At 36.5% G+C, this 20,888-nt stretch overlaps 1 protein-coding gene across 1 annotated transcript in view; it reads right to left on the bottom strand.

The window, feature by feature from the left end:
* The window catches only part of PPIP5K2 (diphosphoinositol pentakisphosphate kinase 2), a 60,433-nt gene that overhangs the window by 10,207 nt on the left and 29,338 nt on the right, over positions 1-20,888 (bottom strand). Inside the window, exons 10-25 of the mRNA XM_054178958.1 lie at positions 18,597-18,698; positions 17,945-18,031; positions 16,955-17,030; positions 16,761-16,870; positions 15,676-15,761; positions 14,915-15,040; positions 14,690-14,811; positions 11,205-11,387; positions 9,111-9,252; positions 7,959-8,182; positions 6,301-6,428; positions 5,992-6,106; positions 5,146-5,253; positions 4,943-5,059; positions 3,591-3,764; positions 1,015-1,188 (exon numbers count right to left, since the gene is read on the bottom strand). Coding sequence (XP_054034933.1) covers positions 1,015-1,188; positions 3,591-3,764; positions 4,943-5,059; positions 5,146-5,253; positions 5,992-6,106; positions 6,301-6,428; positions 7,959-8,182; positions 9,111-9,252; positions 11,205-11,387; positions 14,690-14,811; positions 14,915-15,040; positions 15,676-15,761; positions 16,761-16,870; positions 16,955-17,030; positions 17,945-18,031; positions 18,597-18,698 — 2,074 coding nt within the window. The remainder of the gene's footprint in view (positions 1-1,014; positions 1,189-3,590; positions 3,765-4,942; positions 5,060-5,145; positions 5,254-5,991; positions 6,107-6,300; positions 6,429-7,958; positions 8,183-9,110; positions 9,253-11,204; positions 11,388-14,689; positions 14,812-14,914; positions 15,041-15,675; positions 15,762-16,760; positions 16,871-16,954; positions 17,031-17,944; positions 18,032-18,596; positions 18,699-20,888) is intronic.

Here is a 20,888-nt window from a genome sequence, read left to right as displayed (position 1 = left end):
TCCTTGCAATGATGTGGTGCAAAGCAAGCATTCAGAATGAGAAAGGACACAGACCAAGACCGATGTGAGAACAGATACTTGAGACATTTTATTTAATTTTACCAAATGCACTTGCCTAAACTGCGCCTGTATTGAAAAAAGGAGGGGAGGGAAGGAATGACAGACAAACTATTGAGGATACCATACAATAATTGATCCATGCACGGGGCTTAATCAGTGTAATCTTCAGATGCTCACAGCCTTTACCAATACAAAATTTTCCAATGTAAGTAGTTGAAGGATTTTTCACAATAAATTAGGAAAATTTTCAAAGAAAAAGGATATGGTTAACAGAACACCATCCATTGCCATATACATAATATTTCGACAATCTTTAGGCTTCAGTAATACTTAAAAAGAAATTCTTTTTTTCCCTGCCCTTCTCCCCCCAGATATTTAGAAAAATCTCCAAAATATTGTATAAGTCAATGAATGATGTACTATGTTGGGAGTTTCAGATACCTCCTAATACAGAAGGCAAGAATTATTAGTGTTAAGAGTTTTTTCCCTGCAGTAGTTAATACCAGGCCACTGAAAATATGCTATGTGCAAAACAAGTTTTGAATACCAATATGAAGCACCAAATAAATTATTTTAAAGTGTATTGCTTGCAGTTATTACAATTTTTTTTTCAATTTACCTACCACCAAATCAAGCAATGCTGGTTTTAAAGTCTTAAAGGACAACTAAACCAAAGCAGAAATCTGTTCCATTAGGCAGTAGACTAAGTCTTTTTTACTGTGGTAACTTTTGCATTTCCTATAAAGAAATCACATTTTTAGGAAAACATGTAATACATTCAGTGGAAAAAACATGCACTTGCTCTTTTTCCCCCAAACATTCTCGGGAAGTTATTTTAAGAAGTGGAAGAATTTCCTTTAAATGTAATCCATAATAAAGGATTAGATGTCCTTAAAGACAGCTGGTTGTTGCTTGGAATGCATAATAATGTTTAATGAAGTAAAGTTTAAAAACCTGTTGCCATGAGCCAAAAATACTGGATGTGAAAGCCAATGATTTAGGGGAGACAGGGGAAGAAGTGATTTGTTCCCCTGATCTGCGTCTTCGACGCCCAGTACCCACACCACTGGTGTAATGCAGCCAGGTACCAATACACTCTGGGCTAGACACACTCAGGGGGCTCTCTTCCTGGAAGTGAGAAAGGGGGCAAAAAACAGCAAAGCATGCAAAGTTAGATTCAACAGAGCCAAATGAACAGAAAAGAAATAAAACTCAATCTGCTTGCACCCTTTTATAAACTGCTTTTAAAACTATTAAACAGTGAAAAGTAATACTACAATATTAAGAATTTATGAGTTCCACTTAAATCTTATAATCCAATCCTAGCTTATAATACCACAATCAAATTTCTGGTACACTAATTACTAGGTATGAGAAAACAGCAGTTGTTAATGGTTGATTCATAATTTTATGAATTTCCCACATGTTGAAAAGAGAACATCTGTTATCCTTGACATACTGTTTAGTAGTTTTCCCCCTCTAAGTACATTAAATTTTCCTATTTATTACTTAATAGTTTTAATTTCTAGTCTATAGCCTTACCAAAGAGATTCTCATTTTTAGAATTGCCTTTGAGAGTTTACAGCTGATGCACTGGTAGCAGCGCTGACCTGTCTGGTGGTAGTTTCTCAACCTTATAAAAAGTCCTAAAAATTACCTCATGCTGGACACCTATTAGGACCTCAAGGGAGGACAGTGTCAGGCTAAGAGTCCCCCATGCCATAGACATCACTATGTGCCATGACTAATCAACATGTTCAGCAATACAGAATTTGGTATCCAGTGCTGATGAGCCTTATTTTCTTGATTTACTGTTTGAACTGTTTTGTCTTGGGGGGTTTTCTTGTTTGTTTTGTTGGGAGTTTTTTGAGTGTGGTTTTAAAATTTTTTATTTTAATAACATAATCAGCAATTAAAACTTCCATGTAATCTCACACCTGACAGTGTCCTTTCAAATTAATGGACATCGGTGAAGAGAGAATTGCCTTACAGGGGGAAAAAAAAAAAAAAAAGACAATAAAAAAGTTTCAAGGCAGCTGCAGTTTAAGTTTCAATGACTTTTTAAAATGTTGTGAAATATCATTTGGTTTAAACATTCCAAATACCAGTTTTGCAGATTTCAGTAGGCCAGATGAAACTTCCCATTTCACTTTCTCAAAAAATTTTTTTCAGTGTATGTTTTCCTTAAATCAACTACTTTCTTCCAGCAAGTAAACAAGCACTGAATGCTGACCATCTGAACATAAATTATCTGCACATTAAAAATTTATCAATTATGTTATTAATAAGTTACTTGAAAGTAACTTCTACATAATGTATGAAAATTAAACCAACAGAAGTTTGAAGTAGTAGCTATTAGGCTGTATGTGAACTCTTAACTAGGAGGGGAGTTTGCATGATCATAGTTGAAACATTTTAAAAATCAAAAATACTGATGTTGTGAGCATTTGTTTTATGATACAACTTGGAAATAGAAAATGTAAGACATTCACATTTATTATTTCTGTTAATTTATGGAAGTCATGTGAAGTTATACAGATCTCCTTCTAAAAAGGAACCATGCATCTTTTTCTTTCCAAGCTACTAAAAACCAAGTTTCTTTCAAATCTGTAATATTTTTATTGAATTCAAACAGCCCATTCCCCACACAAACATGACAGGAAAAAGCTTTTGGTGTGAATCTTCATTTCTGATGGTATTAAGCAACAGAAAATGAGGCAATTAGAAGCTGTTAGTTTGCTTCTAGCAGTAATATGCCACTATGCACCATCTAAAGTTTTGCCACTCAATGTACAGCAGTATCATGCCCCCAACCCTGTGACATTAAAGCCGTATCTGTGAAGCACACCTAGATGTCATGGCCTTCAAGACAGGAGACTAGACTGTTCAAGATGTTATCTAAAGCATTTGTGACACACAGCCCCTACTCACTTAAAAAACCAACCAAACAAAACCCAAACAACAAAATCCAAATGAAAATAAATAAATACAAACAACAAAACCAAACCAAACCCAAAACTTCCAGTTTATTCGCTTACCTTTAAATGCTTGACAAGTGGAGTCACTTTCACTCCACATGAAAGCAAATACACTAGAAGACATCTCTCACCTCCTGTGCCCCACCACCACCCCCAGTCCCTCTCTTCCCTGTCAGCATGATCACCTGAAGGTTTGCTTAATTCCCAATAGCAGCTGTCTTGTAAGGATGAATACAAAAATCTGTGTACATTAGTTTAAGGATGTAGGTTTAGATTGAAAAGGTCTTCATTTTCAAATGCTGGCTTTTCTAAAATTACTTTAAAAGGAAAATGGAAACAAATCTTACCACAAAATCATACTTCATCTTTAGAAAAAAAAAAAAAATCCTTCAGACAAGTAACTGCCATGAAGGATCTCTCACAGAGTAAGCAACCCTTTTGTGAGACATAACATCATGTAATATGTGTAAATCAGAAGTAGAATTACATTTGGGTTTATTTTGTTAAAACAAAGATGTAATTTCTGTGAAAATCTGTAACCTAAACACTTACTTCAACAGAACCAATCTTCCTGGATCTTGGAAGTGGAGACTTTCTGTGTATGTGAATTGGGTCTGATACCATTGGCTTGAACATCACTACTGACCGATCTGCTTCATCTCTTTTAGGCACATACGTCTCTTCATCGCTATCATTTCTATGAGAGGTTTTCTTGGAGCTGTCATTCTATAAAAAATACATAAATCATTTTCTCTTTAGCTGCACACCTTGCAACATGTAGACAAAAGTAATTGTTAAGCAAATCTCTGCATAAGCATAAAAAATACAAGATGTAAATCACGTATCATTGAGGACACTTCTGTAGACTTTTAATAATCTACTGCATATGAAAATGCAGTCCTAATTAATGACACTGTTTCAGATAATGTATCTTACTCTATGTAATGGGTTGGGGCAGGTCCCCTCCCCACCACAGGCAGTAATAACGACTCAGGCAAACGGATTGCAAAAGTGATGAAAGTTTAAATAGAAAGCAGTGAATGTTACAGAAAACCCAAAGCGCAGTGACAAAGAAAGATCCCATCCCCACCTGAGGGTGCATGCAAAACCCCCAGGGCTCCTTCTTCCCCCTCCCTCTGCTGGGCTAGTCTCAGCTGGCCAGGCCTGAGACTGCCCATCCCCCTGTGGCCTTGGGCCCAATCAGGCCCATGGCCGGGAGATCTCTCCCCCAGTTACCAAGTCTCGGAGAGGGAAGGAAAGAGGAAGTGCCAGACTCCGCACTGGATCTTATAGTGGTGCAAAGAATTATGGTAGGAAATACACAATTTCCTGTGTCCATCCCTCTGGGCTGGACTTCTGGACACAGGAAGTGAATGCACCAGGGGGGCACCCAGCTCAAACTACAACACTCTAATTGTATGTGGACACAGTAATAAAATCTTTGCTCCACAACTCCATTGAAGAATTCCAGTCAAGCTGTGCTTTCACTAATTTCTCAAAAAGCAGGTGGTAAATCCACAGACCTTACCCACAGACCAATCCTTCCTCAATGCTCTGTATTCATAAACATGCCAAAGAAACTTATTTTCTTAAATATTTCTTTCTGCTGCTAGAATATCACTGATGCAACAGTGATGTCAATATCACTTTTCTAACAATGAGTATTTTCTTTTTCTAGAAAAATTTTGGTAAAGCCACAGACATCAACATTACCTGTGTCCACTACCTCTGTGTCCATTCAAAGTGGAAAAGGACCTTGTGACTGTCTGTATTTTACCAGACTTTTTACTACCAAAATAAAAATAACTTTAAAAAAAAAACCAAAACAATTTCATAGTGTTTATTTTAGATGTGCCCACATCCAGAAAAACTAACTTTTGCTTTGTTTAAAGTGTAATTATTACCTCTCTGGAGGCAGGTCTGTATCCATAGCCAGCTGGTAAATTTTTATCTTCTTCACAGCCTTTGGCTCCTGGACTAAAGTGCAGCTCTACATGGAAACGTTCTTCTGAAGAAAGCTCCTGAAAGAAAATTATCAAATAGGTTTACACTTTAATACACAGCTTAGCACTATTTGTTTCTGAAGATATGTAACCATTTTAAATACCTTGTTTGGATCCTCATAAAGCATGATAACAATCTGTGTCATGTAATTGAGTTCATTAACAACATTTAAGTAATCCATAGCTCGTTTCCATTGCTCATCTTTTGATTCCTTAAGAGGGGAAAAAAATTCAAAATCAACAAATAAACCCCAGATATTTTCTTTAAAAAGAATGATCATCTCCCTTTTTCCCCTTTACATGGATTTTACATTCACAGCAGAATTATGAAGCTTTTTAGGGCTAAGGAAGAAACAGAGATGCAAACAGAAAAAAACAAGTGACTTACACTTATCAAATAAAAAGTAGGGAACAGAACTTTTCATATTTTGTTTCACTGTATCTTTCACATTCTTTTGCCAATGATGATATATGTTTTATAGATAGAGTTAGTTTTAAACTCTGCAGATAGGAAATATTAATTTTGTAATAAACTCATTTCAACTATTATATTGTGGAAAATGTTTCTACATATCCCTCTACCAGTCAAACAGATAGAGTAAGTGAAGTTTTCCAGCATATATAGGAAACATAACTATCACACCCCAAACTATTAAAAATAAGTATTCACCATTTTTCATGCTCTAAAAAAATGTAAAATATACAAAATATACCGAACACACCAACGGAACTCAGCATTACTTTAATGGGCATGCTGATTTCCACCAATGTGCACACCAGCAATTTGCAGTGTGTCTCTGCACCTATGGGTGAAATCAAATGTTTCCAAAAGTGCAATGAAAGCCACTTCAGAAAACTAAGCTTTCAAGTAACAAAACTTTAGTAAGATGGAGTACTTTCAGTTCATCTCTAAAATACCAGAGCTTTAAAAGACAAGGGGTTCAACTCACATCACACAAGGCACCATAACGAAGGGTGGATAACAGGGAGTGGACATGACTCTCGCTGGTGAAATACAGCCGTGTACGAACATGGCGTTCAGGGGACATAACACCCCTGGAGTAACTTGAAGGAAACAATAGGAAAATCTTATTAGGCCATAATGAGATTTGCATCCATTTTAAAAACAGCTGTCAGTACAGAAATGAATCATACTTATAAAATTACTATGAGCTAATAAGGTATTTCAAATAAGAAAGCTATGCAGTATCTCCATTAAGTCTTATGGAAATGAATGGAACCATGTGAAAAAGACTTACAGAGGATGAAGCTTGTTTACAGTATCATCATCTTGAGTTCTCTGAAGGTCAGAACGGATTTTTCTAACTAGAGGAGTGCAGTAACCTTTGGCAATCTCTAGTTTCTCAGCCTTTGAAATACCATATTCCTGTGCAAGAAGAAAGTGACTTTTAAAATTCAGTTAAAGATTACAATGCTTTCTAATTATAAATGACTTAGATACTTATTAAAGCCAATTAGTTATCTGTTATCTTGATCTGGCTGTATACTCTTTCGTTTAATATTTTTATTACATTATTTACATCTCTTCAAGCAATAAACCATTTGCCTTTTGCTGTTTGATTTGACACAGAGAAACAGTTTTTCATTCAGTAGTCAAACCACAAAAGTAGAGTCACATTCTGGTATGATGAATTACGTTTTCTTAAGCAGAAAATCTCAGGAATCCATCCCCTGCCTGACCCAGATATAGACATCTATGATACATTTAATCTCACCTGATTTCAAATAACGTCTATATTTTTTGAAAACAGAGAGTAAAGAGACACACATACATTATCTATTTAAATATGTTTATCTTAGTATGCAGTAAACCATCCCACTGAAGATCTATTTGCCTCAAGTAAAACTGAAAATGGTAATTAAATACAACTGGAAAAATACTGTAACTGTTAGAGTAGCTATGATACTTAAAAACCTGCTCCAGAATCATCATTCTTTGTGCTGTACATGATATGAAACTGTTCTCATCTTTATGATGGATCATCTGGTTACCCTAGAAAGCAACATGAGCACTTTCCCTTCACATTATACAGACTTACCAAGTTTTCATTGGTTTTCTTCCTTTAGTATGTATCCTCATTTTAACCTACTCTTCTCTAACACTATTCAAAATTGAAGCTTAACAGGCCCATGAAACACAACACATTATTGTCATTGTGCTTTTTGTCCTCCTTGCTTGCAGGGAGTTTGAGGACATGCAGATGTTCCCTCACTTATTGCATACAATATGGATAGTAGCTCTCTTACATGATTGCTCTGTAACTGCAGCAATACCTGGGGAAAACTTTAGTCTGTTCTGTCCTGTTATTGCAAAACTATTTCATGTCCTGCTGCCTACAATATCTAAGAGCTAGCCTGAGTTTAATAGCCAGTAGTATATGAAAGTTTAATTTGTCTTGCGTCTGGCCTGAAATTCCATGAAACTTAGTATATGCATTTTTATGAGGGAGCGTTAGAATTTCAGTTGCTTAGGATGAGTGCAATTAGATACAGATTAACTGTGGCATTTGCAAAGAGTCTGAAAATGAAATCTCTAAAAGCAGGAAGATTGAAATTAAATGCAATTTTAGAATACACAGGTGTTCACAGGAACTCTACTTAAATCTATAAAGAATAACTGCATCACTTTAATATTCAGCCTGCAAACCAAGCAGACATGGTCACAGCTTAAATTGATAGAAAAATTAACTTTGAACACATCTTAATAAACTATGAATCAAATCTTTCTTACAAAAATAATCAGCTTGCTACCAGAAAATAAGAGTTAACATTAGAAGCTTCTATTACTGCAAAACACAAGAACCTTCAGCAGAAAAGACTGAGTAGACATTTTCACAAAATATGAAAAAGTATTTATTCTATAACTTTTTCTATTTAAATAACTGAAAATGCTCACCTGAGGGATCACAATGTCAGCTAAAGCCTTGGAAAGCCTGTATAATTCCATTGTGTTTTCTAATTTTAAGGAGCCATTATGCTGCACATCGTATTTTATGCAATCATAGATATCAGGAATTTTGCTAATATCATATCTTCCATTTTTTGTTTTAAAGTCCTTTTCCAGCTTGGCCCACCTGCGCAGCATCAGTTCCAGTGTTTCACTGTGGTACAGCTGAATATCTGGACAGACACATACCTTTCATTAGTAATCAAGACCAAGTAACAAAAGGAAAATTTTAATCACATCTTAGTAACACTTGAATACAGATGGATAAAAGGGATCAAATAAGCTAACTACATTACTTCTAAGAACAGTAAACAGACATGCATATGAAAGCATTACAACTATATAGCTAGTATCAAGACAGTAGAAAGCTTTGCTGCAGAAATGCACCACTAGCCATTTAAGCAAAACTCCAGCACCAAGAAATGAAGTATCCTACAGCACAGTATCCTACAATGACAACCCTGGTTTAGAACTGACCACACATCTCATCACTCTCTCTGATCTGCATGTGTCAACACCAAGAGACTAGCAGAGAGGAAGGTGAGTAGACCAAATCCTCTGATACTGTGTATAGCAGACCCTTGTACTGCTCAACCTCTGAACAGCTATTTGAATACTATACATTTCAGAACACTTGTATCACTGAACACTGATAGTATGTATGTATAGTACCAGAAATGCAATGTGGTCACTTCCAGCTCTAATTTTCCTGCATTATTGACTCATTGCCATTAAGTATAATTTCATTCAATACTACTCACATCATACAGAAAACAACTGACCAACTCACCAAAGATACTTAAACATAAAAATGTATGTATGTAACTTGGCTTAGTATTGTCTGCTTTCCCTATGCTTTTGCTGAGTTTCAAATAATTAACAATCTCTGCAAAATTTGGGTCTGAACACCCCAAAAAAGCCATTGCTTGCAATATAACTATGTGTTCCGGCAGCATTTTACATTAAAATGACACATATGGAATCAGACTATGAAAATTCCATTAAAGTTCTGCTAAAAGTGAGTTTATGGAAAAAACATGTTACAACTCTGTCTCAAATGTAAAAGAGAAACATTTTTGTAGCTGGATTTAATTTAAATACCTGCAGACTTTGGATCTTCCATTCTTTGCCTGATCTGAGAAGTCAAGCTCTGGATCAAGGAATAGACCTTATCACATGTCTTTACAGGATTTTTAATAATCTGCATGGATTTTATCAAGGAGATGCTTCCAGACGGAGTAAGCTGCAATTTGAAATAAACATAAAATTATCTAGACAAACTGACTGGGGTTTGAAAGAACTGGGGAGATAAGATGGAATATATAAGAGATTCCAAGTACTGGAGAAAAAGCATTCAAGTAGGCTGCTATTACTTTTTGAAGTAGTAGTATTTCGCAATTAGCTATTCCCTTTGAGGCATTAATACATCTAAAGATTAAAAAACTCTCATATTGTTCAAAGATACAAAAAAAACTTGGAAACATTATTTGTACTTAGCAACTTTCAGCAACTTTCCATAACTGCCTTTCGAGTAACCATTGTATTTGAAAGTTCATAACAATTTCTGTAAGAAATGTTATTGTTAGGCTGCGCACCTCACAAATTTTTTTGTTCTATAAAGCACGCTCCTGTGCCTAACTCAAAGAACCAGATTTGCAATAGTAACTCACACATGAATAAAGGTTCATCTCTTCTTGGTTTAGGTTTTTATTTCTATAGGACTACTGCACACACACACGCACACAAAACCACTTTAAATGTGGATACATCAAGGATACACAAGATGTCCTTCAGAGCTGACTTAATTACAGAAATTGTAGAAGCTATATCTTATTGCCACCAAGTTGAGTGTCACTAAAACAATACAACCAATATCCATCTAATTGAGGCTTAACTTAATTTCTTCAGAAAAGTCTGCATAACCCAAAGTAAGCAAACAATGATAATAAAAAATAATAAAAAGGGAATAATAATTTATAAATGTAACACACACATATACTGGCACTTTCCCTAGCTTACTCAAATGTATGGAAAACTTCTATCCCCTGCCTAAGGGCAGTTCCCACCTTCCAATTATGACCAGGTAAATCAACAGGAAAGGTTCTAGGCTGCAGAACAAAAATCATACTGTTCGCTCAAATCACAAGTAAGTCAATCCCAAAAAGTTATTATCATTTTATAATCCCAAAGGGTAGTTATAGTAGTAGAATATTTTAGAAGAGTGTGGTTTCTTAGTTTCAGCCACATTTCAAATCCCATTATATCTGTACAGCAAAAAACAGAGGGAAGGAGGGCAATACAGATTATATACAAAAAAGAGGGGGGAACATGATATATAAATAAATAAATCCTTCAGACACTGTACCCTCTCACTTAATTTAATAGAGAAATATATCAATCAATCAATCCATCAGACCTTGTATCCTCTCACTACTGCCAAATCCACTACTCAAGAGTGGTTTGGATGATACTTATGATCTAGATGTTTAAACAAATCCACATGGTATATACAGGCAGGGTAGTTATTTTTTTTTTTCAATAATTTGCTCTCATTGTCTTTTAGAAAATAGTAGGTTAGCCTTAAACTTCATTTGAGGACTTGAATTTGTTGTGAAACCAGACTGAGTAAGGGCTTTTGAAAGGGAAAGAAGTTTCTTAACAATAACAAATATTACTTAAACCACGAACAATCATGTGTTTTGTACTAAGTCAGCATTAACTACATTAACATGCACTAATTTGACATGTTAATCCTTTCAGTGATTACAAAGTATTCTGGTTTTTGCCATCTATGTATTCTTAAGAGTAAAAAAGGCTTTGTAGCAGCTTAAATATTGAAAAAACTTCAGTAGGCAGGCAATACATCTTGTAATACCATACATGGTCAAAGTACAGGTTACATAAAGTGTAAACAACAATTTAATTTCTTGAATAATTAAAATATTTGTAATGAAACAGTGGGGGAAAAAAAATCTATGAAAGAGGTTCCCACTTACTCCTATTTCAAAGTTTGTAGCTGTTCTGATTACTCAAATCTCAGAATATCTAATACCACAATTGGTACAGCTTCCTTTGTAGTTTAAACTACTTGCAAGCACACAAAGTTTTTCAAAACACCTAAAATCAAGGCTAGTTACTTCTACGTAAGAATTTGTGTAGCTATATAATTTAATGGAAAAGTAATCAGATGCTAACCTTATCATAGTCATCAGCAGTAAATTCTCTGTCTCTCTGGAGAATTTCATGGAGTCTTGCTTTAACACGATGCTGACAGCTGCTTAAAGAATCACTGTCACTGTCCAACAGACCATTCATATTAGCACTTTTTACCATCTGGACAAGAATAGGTGTCAGCTCTCCCTCTAAGGCCAGGAGTCCCTGAAGCAAATACCACAATTAATTGGGCCAACATATAAAAATGAGAATATAAGAACATCTTAAATCCACCCAAAACACCAATTTAAATTCACAATTGTATCATCTGCCTATGGGTTAGATAAATGGACATGGCAGACAATGCAGATAAATGCACTGTCTTGGTGTGCAGGATTGCTACAGCTGGAGCTAGAGTGATGGTGACATGCCATGGAACACGTTCCCCAGCACCAGCTAAAGGGACCTCAGCATCTTGGTAGTGCCAATGTTGCTTCTGGGAGACCACAGCTATTGTCTTGTGTAGCAGGGGGCCCTGAGGCTGGAAGCAAAAGCAGCCTGACTAGTGGAGAACATGCTCGGCAGAACACATTAAGTCACCAGACAGTACTTATGGGAAAAGTTTAGCAAATCAAATAGCATCTGGGAGGACAAACAGAAGATAGGTTAAGATTTTTTGCCAGTAGTCTACAGATGCAAAAGCCCAAATCCTGTGTGGTATGGAAGGATAATCCAAATTTACATTTAAACAAAAGGTGAATGGAAACTTCCAAAATGGAGACAGCTGGAAACCTTTGTTTCCTTTCTGGCAACATAAGGTCTCTGGGAGAAGGAAAGAAATACAATTTTTTTCCCCTCAAGCCTGCTCCCTAACAAGAAAGCAGGACAGATGGATGACATAGTTCTGCACCAACACATGCAGCATGGAAACAAATAGGAGAAACAAATCTTACCACTTGCAGAGCCTTAAATTCACTCAAATTACAGAGATGTGGTGGATCAGTTCACACGAACTGAATTTTGCTATAGGTAGATACAGGGCCTTTTGAAAGCCAGGAAGGTAAAGAAGCAGAATTAATCTGTATATAAAGAAGCAGCTTGAACCTTTGCTTTTAAACCAGCAAGAAGCAAAGATGAGATCTCCTCTGTATGGATCAGTGAACAAATAAGCACTGGAAAACATCAAAGTGGGCTTCTACAACAGACTAGGCAGTTTGAAGGCGGAAACAGATGAAGTTTTCTTAACACAATTGGATACAGCTTCCTGATTGCAAGTGCCCTGAAACCTAAACCTATTACTTCCTGTTATTACTAAAACTCACGAAGACTTAGATGCATAACATTTGCAGTGTGTCCTCTCACACATTTAAAAGGTCTGTACCACTGAAATGAGGAAGTCTACAAATTATTTAAGAGCAAAAAATATTATACATGCAAAAGAAAACTTGGGAGAAGCAACATAAAGAGGAAAATTATTATCATGAAGAAAGGTAAAAGAATAATTTGGCAAGAATTATAGATGTAGGAAGTTCTGAATTATATATTTCATATTGACCGTTCCTATAAATTCAATTAGTAATGAAAAAAAAGCTCATGCTTTGTAAAACATCACTACATAAAACAAAAATTCACATCCAAAAAGGCATGTAAAAAATATTCTATAAAGTGCCAAGATGCAGTGCTGCTACCATGTCTAATGTATTAGGTATGCCTTTTGACTGACCCAAAGTAAAAAGTCTCCTGCCAAAACAACGTCTATTAATTAAAAAAAAATCCACAAGTGTACTGTCTGTAAAATTTCCCATTAAAAATTATGCAAAATAGCTTATTAATTCCACATTTCTAATAGCTTCAAGCTGTCGAATTTCTTCTATAAAGTTAAAAATCAGTGAATGAAAGATGGTTTCCATAAAAAGTGATGCATTTTGAACTCCAAATCTTCTGGTCCAAATCATTGAAAAAAGCAGATTCTGCTCACATAAAATGCATCATCTCAAACAAGTTGTAGTATGTTGTTCTTCCCCTGATTTGGGGCCCACTGAATGACAAATGAAGGCATGAACCATATTGCCGTATAACAATGACATTCCAGAAATGCAGAGATCAGAGAAACTCAGAAGTCCTCCCAGGAGTCCTTTACTGCTGCATTGTAGAATCCCCAGCATTAGAGAGTCTCAGAGTTGCCTGTACAGAAGTCCCAGAAGCCCTCAACAGACAAAGCAGCTAACAGAAGTCCCGAGCACATCCCTCACAGCATCCCTACACTGAAGCTCTACCCAGAAGTAGCAAACTAACAGAAGCGGAAGTCCCTAACCAAAACCCTAACCAAAGATAACTATTGCTCAGAGTGGCTCTTGATACATTCTTTATTATCAATCCCTTAACCAGTAAAATCCAACCATATATGAGCTAAAATCTTTTCCCAATAACAGGTGCCAGCATGTCAAGGAGGTGGCTTCTGCAGCATGTTCCAATCAAAGACTGCCAACATGAGGATGTTCTTGGCACACATGGAATGTCAGTTTTGCTCTTGGCAGCATGCTAAGGAATTGGTCAGCTAAGGAATCATGCACTCTGCACACATTCAGCAGCTGCCCTCAGAGCAGTGGCTGCAACAGTAATGTTTGTGCTTTAGCCAAAACACACTTTGCCACAGAAATCTGATAAAATTTGAGAAAAATAAGCTCTAAGTAAATAAGCAAGGTGCCAATTAAAAAAGAAGTGTGGCCAGCAGATAAAGGGAGGTACCTAAGTACTGCATTCATATCTAGGGCCCACAGCATAAGAAATACATGGACCCACTCAAGTGGGTTCAGAGGAGGGCCACAGAGATCAGGAACAGAGCTGGAGTACATTCCCTACAAGGACAGCTGAAGTTGTTTAGCCTAGAGAAGAGAAGGCTCCAGGGAGACCTTACTGCCTTTCAATACATAAAGGGAGCTCGTAAGAAAGATGAGGACAAACTTTTTAGTAGATCCTACTGAAAAAGAACAAGGGGCGATGACTTTAAACTAAACAAATATAGATGCAGAGTAGATACAGGAGTAATTTTTTTACAGATGGTGGTGAGATGCAGGAATAGGTTGCACAAAGAACTTGTGCATACTCCCTCCCTGGACGTGTTCAAGGCCAAGCTGGATGAGACTCTGAGCAGCCTGTCCTAGTGGGTGTTCCTGCCCATGGCAAGGGGGCTGGAACAAGTTGATGTTTAAGGTTCTGACCCACCCAAATTGTTCTATGAGTCTATGTTTTTGGAGGTTGTTACTGGGAAAGATTAAAGTATATTGCTCAGGCCATACAATTAAAACCTGCCTTCATCTGCTCAAGAACTTCAAATGCTTGGCACACTAAATGGATACTTTTTCACATTGAACCAAACACTCTTCAAACCCAGAGTTTTTAAAATACAGACTCATTTTACACTTTGGATTCTAATAAACAATAAATATTCCTCTCCCCTAGTCTTCAAAATAAACCCCAAAACTTATCATAATTTTTAAAATTTAAAATATGATTTCACATTGTACCTTTGCAAAGGCTGCTGCAGTCATTTGAACTCGTCCCTCATCAGAAGCGTAGATTTTGAGATCATGTCGGTAAGTGCTATGTAATCTAAGTAAACCACATCCCGGAAATCCAGCATAATCTCCTACCAAACAAACATTTTGTTCAAACTCTTTTTTGCACTTTATTATCTAGATTTAATCCTTACAATACATTTTAAAAGAATAGGTGATTTTGGGTTTTTTTACCTTGTCCACCTGGATACATACACCTGAAAGCCCTTCCAAGCTCCTCTGCTTGAACCCTGCCTGCAGGGGTTAACTCTCCTCCCCATTTTAGAACCAGAAGCAAGGATGGCTCATTTCTTCTATTATCTAATTGTACAGAGAGAGAGGAGAGGTTAGTAGCATAGTATGTTCTAAATATTTTTTTCTTGAAGTGACAAAAATATTTGGACTATACATGTCTTCAGAAAAGATTTCTTCAACACTATGAATTGTTAATAGCATTCTAATATGAAGAAAATATTTAACTAGAGAAGTAAATAGGAATTTAAACAGAATAGTTAAATTACAAAGAAAACACAAATGAAAAATATTTAGCGTGAAGTCTGAAGCAAAAAGTAAATCAAGACAGAAAAATTCAAACAAGTTGTATACTAAATATCCTACAGTTTCAGTCAATAACCATGGGCTAAGGACCAAAAAAGCTTATGAAAATTTTAAAGATGGCAGTTAATGTTGAATGAGATTCTTAATCTAACACTGTTTTTACTAAATCACTGAAGCTTCTTTTCACCCTACCACTCTGTTACAAGAAAGCAGAGTTAGAATAAAAACTTACTACAAAGTTCCAGATGCACAATTCAGCAGATTAAGAGACTCTGAGTATCTGCCAACAATACAAACAAATTCGAAACAACGTACTCCTCCTTCTTAATATCATGACATTATACTACTGGTCTGTGACTATTTAAATGCACAATACTAAGTGAAAAGTAATACTGTACCTTCCTCTTCACTGGAAGTCTTTGGGCAACCATGAGGAAGATATGTTAACTGAACTTTGCGATTTATGCCTGAAAAATGCCCATACCTGAGGTAGAACAGGGGAAAGTGAGAGGGGGAAAGATAGAGAAACAATTCAAGTATTTTTTCCTTCTATGTTTCTGTAATAGCATACACTAAAGAAATACTGGTCCTTGATTTCTGCATTTGACCAGTGTTTAGAACAAACAATTTGCAAGCACAGAATTGGCTACAGATATATCAGCCATTCCATAATGAAATATCTAAGAATAGTATGTATTATTTTCTTCCACAACACAAACCAGAAATATTATTTAAAAAAAAATAAATTTGAAAAATAATTTTTGAAAAAAGGCATTTGCAGTAGTAATTTTATCAATTCATAACCACTATGACAGCAGCTATCAGTATCCAGAATTTGGCGGTGTAGATAGCTATTATTTTGCTTGTCAATTAAATTCTCAAACAGAACTTGGTATTTCAAACAATTATCACAGATTTCAAATAACTGTCTTTGTCTTGGCTTTTTAAAAATTAAGTTATCTGCTATCATTTAGAGTTCTGAGACCCCTGGTCTTTAACAAACCCTGAAGCCTTAGGAGTGGGGGTTTTAAATTAGTAGGTATTTCAGGCTTAATATACAATGCCTTATTTATTTGGAATCCTCCAAAGCAGACAATACAGACAATGAAAGTTCTTACTGGCTCCATACAGCTTCATTGTATAACATACTTCAAGAAGCAGACCCTCAAATACTGTCATTTTTAAAGCATTCAAGAGGATGCAATTTGAGATAACAGAAAGTAACTTTTTAATGTAGAAAGTGTATTGTGATACTAGAAAAAGCAGTAAGTTCAACTGAAAAGATTAAAAGCAAAACCAAGGAGACAGTGATGTTCTCCTTTATGATGCCAAATACAACATTCTTATCTTGATAACCCTTGTGCTTGAATGAACTTATCATTATATATTTGAAAAACATTGCAATCCAAGCAGTAACTGGTCAAACAAATCAAAATGGCAGAGAGAACTTTGTTGATAAGAAGCCTGAAAATTAGTCACTTACATTTCTAACACAGTCTTCAGCTGTTCAAGTTTTGCTTTACTTTCTTCAATTTCAGAATCATTGTTTTGCCCAAGTTCTACAAGAAGTTGCCTTGCTATATCAAGAACTTCCTAAAGAACAGAAACATAGGATTTATTTAAATCATAATCATCTACTTACAAAACACCATAGCAAGAAAATAAAGACAAACTTGCCTGTAACTGCTTTGGTTTTTTCAGTTTTAGTTTTCCAGATTTATATCCATCACATTTTTCAAAGAGATCAAAAAACCTTTAAGAGAAGGAACACTGATTAAAAACCACATTAATAAATCAAAATATTACTTGAATAAGTGTCTTTCAAAGTAGTCTGAAATTAGCACCTTTACATTATTTTAAAAGAATGTTAAAATCTGCACTAGAGGTCAAACCAAGCTTTATTCAAATCCCATTTGCCAAAAAAGTCTTCAACACGTTAGAAGATGAAGTGCACTAAAAAGTCTCTTACTGACTTGCTGTTGAAAAAGGGAAGACATTCTATATATAAAATGACATAAAATTTGAAATACATGTGTATCAATTCTTAATCTTCAAGAATCATCCTGAACAGAAGTAGGGAACAAAAATACCAAATGAACAGTCTCACACTTCCACACAGCATTGTATCTCTGAAGGCAAGAACTTAGTCCCAAAACAAATAATTATTTCTTACTGAAACAGCACCTAACTCCAATTATGTAAGGCACTTCATGAATGCTAACATAAAGATGGTACCTATCAGAAATGCAGAGTCATCAACTTTTTACAAAATTAAGACAAAAAGGTGCTGCAGTGGGATGACAGCTCATGCAAGAACATTGATAAAAAAGACAGAAGTCATGGTCAAATGGTAAACCAGAAATATTCTCTGCTACACTATTTTGAAAAAAGGCATCTATAGAGACAAGTGAATTTCTATTAGGATGAAGCAAGGTGCTTCACAAGGCACAGTGCATGAAGAAAGACTCCTGCACAAGTTATTTAACAGTCCTGTCAGAAAGAGGCCCACACCTGTTAAATAGATAAAACACTGGTTAGATTTAAAACAAAACAAAGAATCAAACACTTGTATGATGCAATTCTTATTCAATTAATTGCTTTCACATCACCCAGAAGTGAACTCTGGTCTGAACCATCCAAACTATTTTTTACCAGGGTTCTACTTACTTCTGATGTTTTACTTCCATTTTCATTTTTTGTTTTGGTGTTCGGTCCCCATGGCGTATTACAGCTATAACACACCTAAGCTCCATCCTGAAATTCCAAGAGAGATGTATTTAACAACTCTGTACATGAAAGTCTTTTTTAAATAAAAAAATTAAACCCACCACAAATCAGGACAACTGACCAAGTTGTGGTTATCTGATGTAACTACAAAAGAGATGGGAGGATATGCAACAATATGTGTTTAACTGAAAATTATTTAAGGTATAAAATATAAATGCTGATTTTAAGACATGGATCACTACAGAATATTTTAAGTAGTTTTAAAAAACAGTGATTTTGAGATTTATCAAATGAAAGAGCATGTGGTTTAGAAGCATTTATTAAGTTGGCACTGGACAATGATTAGCAATGAAAGAAGCTACACAAAGAAATGCTACTCTTGAAAATCTGCTGTTCTACACTCAGCTTGACTAAGGGTCAAACTCTGACTGATGGCATAGTAATTGTGATTCTTTCCTTGTTTTCATCACACAAAACAATTGTTCATAGGCCAAAGTGGACACACCTTGTGAACAGAAAAAGAAAAACAAACTTTAAACAGAAGTTATATTAGGAGTTTGTAACAATTGAAGTGAAGATGCTATTTTCTTACATTGTTCCAGAGGTGGTTGGCACAATAGGGATGTCTTCAGCTTCCAAAGGAATAGACCATGGTATCTGAAACTGGGGAGCAAGTTCTCTCATTATGATATTTCTGAAAAAGGAATTAAAAAGTAAAGCAAACACTAAGTTTAAAGTATACCTCATATAACACAAAAATCCCAAATTAAATAATATATTTTTATCGATGTGTTTTTAGACTACTACCAGGCAGTAGTCGCTACACAAATATTTTTCTTTAAATTGTACAATAAAGACTTCTTAACAATTTAAAGTTATAATAACTGCTGCAGAGACATTAGCCTAATGGCCCTGGGTTTGTAGAAACTCCAGTTTTTAAATGCCAGCTCCTAGAAGAATTCCTTGGATATGATTTAGTTTTGTTAATTTAACATTCAGACACCTGATTCCATTGCCTAACAAAGTCTCTGATAATCAGCAAGCCTTTCCCTTGAGAGATCAAGTTGAAAAATAGGTAAACACTCTGGTCACAGATACAAAATTGTAACACTGCCTTCATCTACACAGGTTTGCTAAATATTGCTAATGTTCAGTTTCTCAAATTCAAAATGCACTGACATTCAGATTAAAAAGAAGCAGTAACACAAAGGGGGGAAAAATAATTAAAGTAGCAAAGCCACAGTCTAATTTCTAAAAAGCACCAATAAAGAATCTGCTGTTACTTAATACTTATAATATATTCACAGAGTTTCAGGGGCTGGAAGGGACCTTGAAAGATCATCTAGTCCAACCCCCCTGCCAGAGCAGGATCACCTACACCAGATCACACAGGAATGCATCCAGGCACATTTTTAATATCTCCAGAGAGGGAGCCTCCACAACCTCTCTGGGCAGCCTGTTCCAGCGCTCTGTCACCCTCATGGTGAAGTAATTTTTCCTCATATTTATGTGAAACTTCCTATGCCTCAGGTTCCACCCATTGCCCTTTGTCCTGTTACTAGGCACCACTGAGAAGAGCCTGGCTCCATCCTCTCGGGACTCACCTTTTACATATTTATAAACATTGATGAAGTCACCTCTCAGTCTCCTCTTCTCTAAGCTAAAGAGCCCCAGAGCCCTCAGTCTTTCCTCATACAGAAGATGTTCCACTCCCCTAACCATTTTTGTGGCTCTGTGCTGGACTCTTTAAAGCAGTTCCCTGTCCTTCATGAAATGAGGGGCCCAGAACTGGACACAATATTCCAGATGCGGCCTCACCAGAGCAGAGTAGAGGGGGAGGAGAACCTCTCTCGAGCTACTAACCACACCCCTTCTAATACATGCCAGAATGGCCTAAACCCACACCTTCCTAGCCCCAAAAGGACACTTCTAGCTCAAGGTCATCCGTCTCTATCTAGGACCCCCAGATCCGTTTCCCCTTCATTGCTCTCTAGCACGTCTGTCCTCAACCTATACTAGTGCACGGAGTTGTTCCTTCCCAGGTGCAAGACTCTGCACTTGCTCTTGTTGAACTTCATCAAATTTCTCCCTACTCAGCTCTCCAGCCTGTCCAAGTCTTGCTGAATGGTAGCACAACAAGCTGGGTGGAGTGGCTGACACACCAGAAGGGTGCTGTTGGCAAATTTGCTGACAGTGCATTCTGTTCCCTCATCCAGGTCATCAATGAATATATTGAACAGTACTGGTCCCAGTACTGACCCCTGAGGGACTCCACTAGACAAAGGCCTCTAACTAGACTGTCCCATTGACCACAACTTTTTAACTCCCTCCCTTCAACCAGTTTACAATCCACCTTACTACCTGATCACTGAGCCCACACTGTCTCAGTTTAATCGCAAGGATGCTGTGGGAGACAGTGTCAAATGCTTTATTGAAATCAAGATGGACCATATCCATCACTCCACCATCATCTATCCACCTGGTTATGTTCTCATAAAAGGCTATCAAGTTGGTCAAACATGACTGCCCTTTGGTAAAGCCATATTGACTACTCCTAATGACCCTCTTGTCCTTGACATGCCTATGGACAGCTCCAAGGATAAGTTGCTCCATCACCTTTCCAGGGATGGAGGTGAGGCTAACCGGTCTATAGTTACCTCAGTCCTCCCTCTTATCCTTTTTTGAAGATTGGAGTGACGTTTGCCCTCCTCCAGTCCCCAAGCACCTCTCCAGTCTGCCATGACCCACTAAAGATGATGGAGAATGGTCTGACAATGACCTCTGCCAGTTCCCTCAGCACCCGTGGGTGCATTCCATCAGGACCCACAGATTTATGGATGTTCAAATTACTTAACTGTCCCTATTCCAGTCCTCATCAACCACA

The sequence above is a fragment of the Dryobates pubescens genome, chromosome Z (genome assembly GCF_014839835.1).
Source record: "Dryobates pubescens isolate bDryPub1 chromosome Z, bDryPub1.pri, whole genome shotgun sequence".
NCBI lineage: Eukaryota > Metazoa > Chordata > Aves > Piciformes > Picidae > Dryobates > Dryobates pubescens.
The sequence above is the reverse complement of the archived record's forward strand: the minus strand, read 5'-3'. Positions and strand labels throughout refer to the sequence as shown.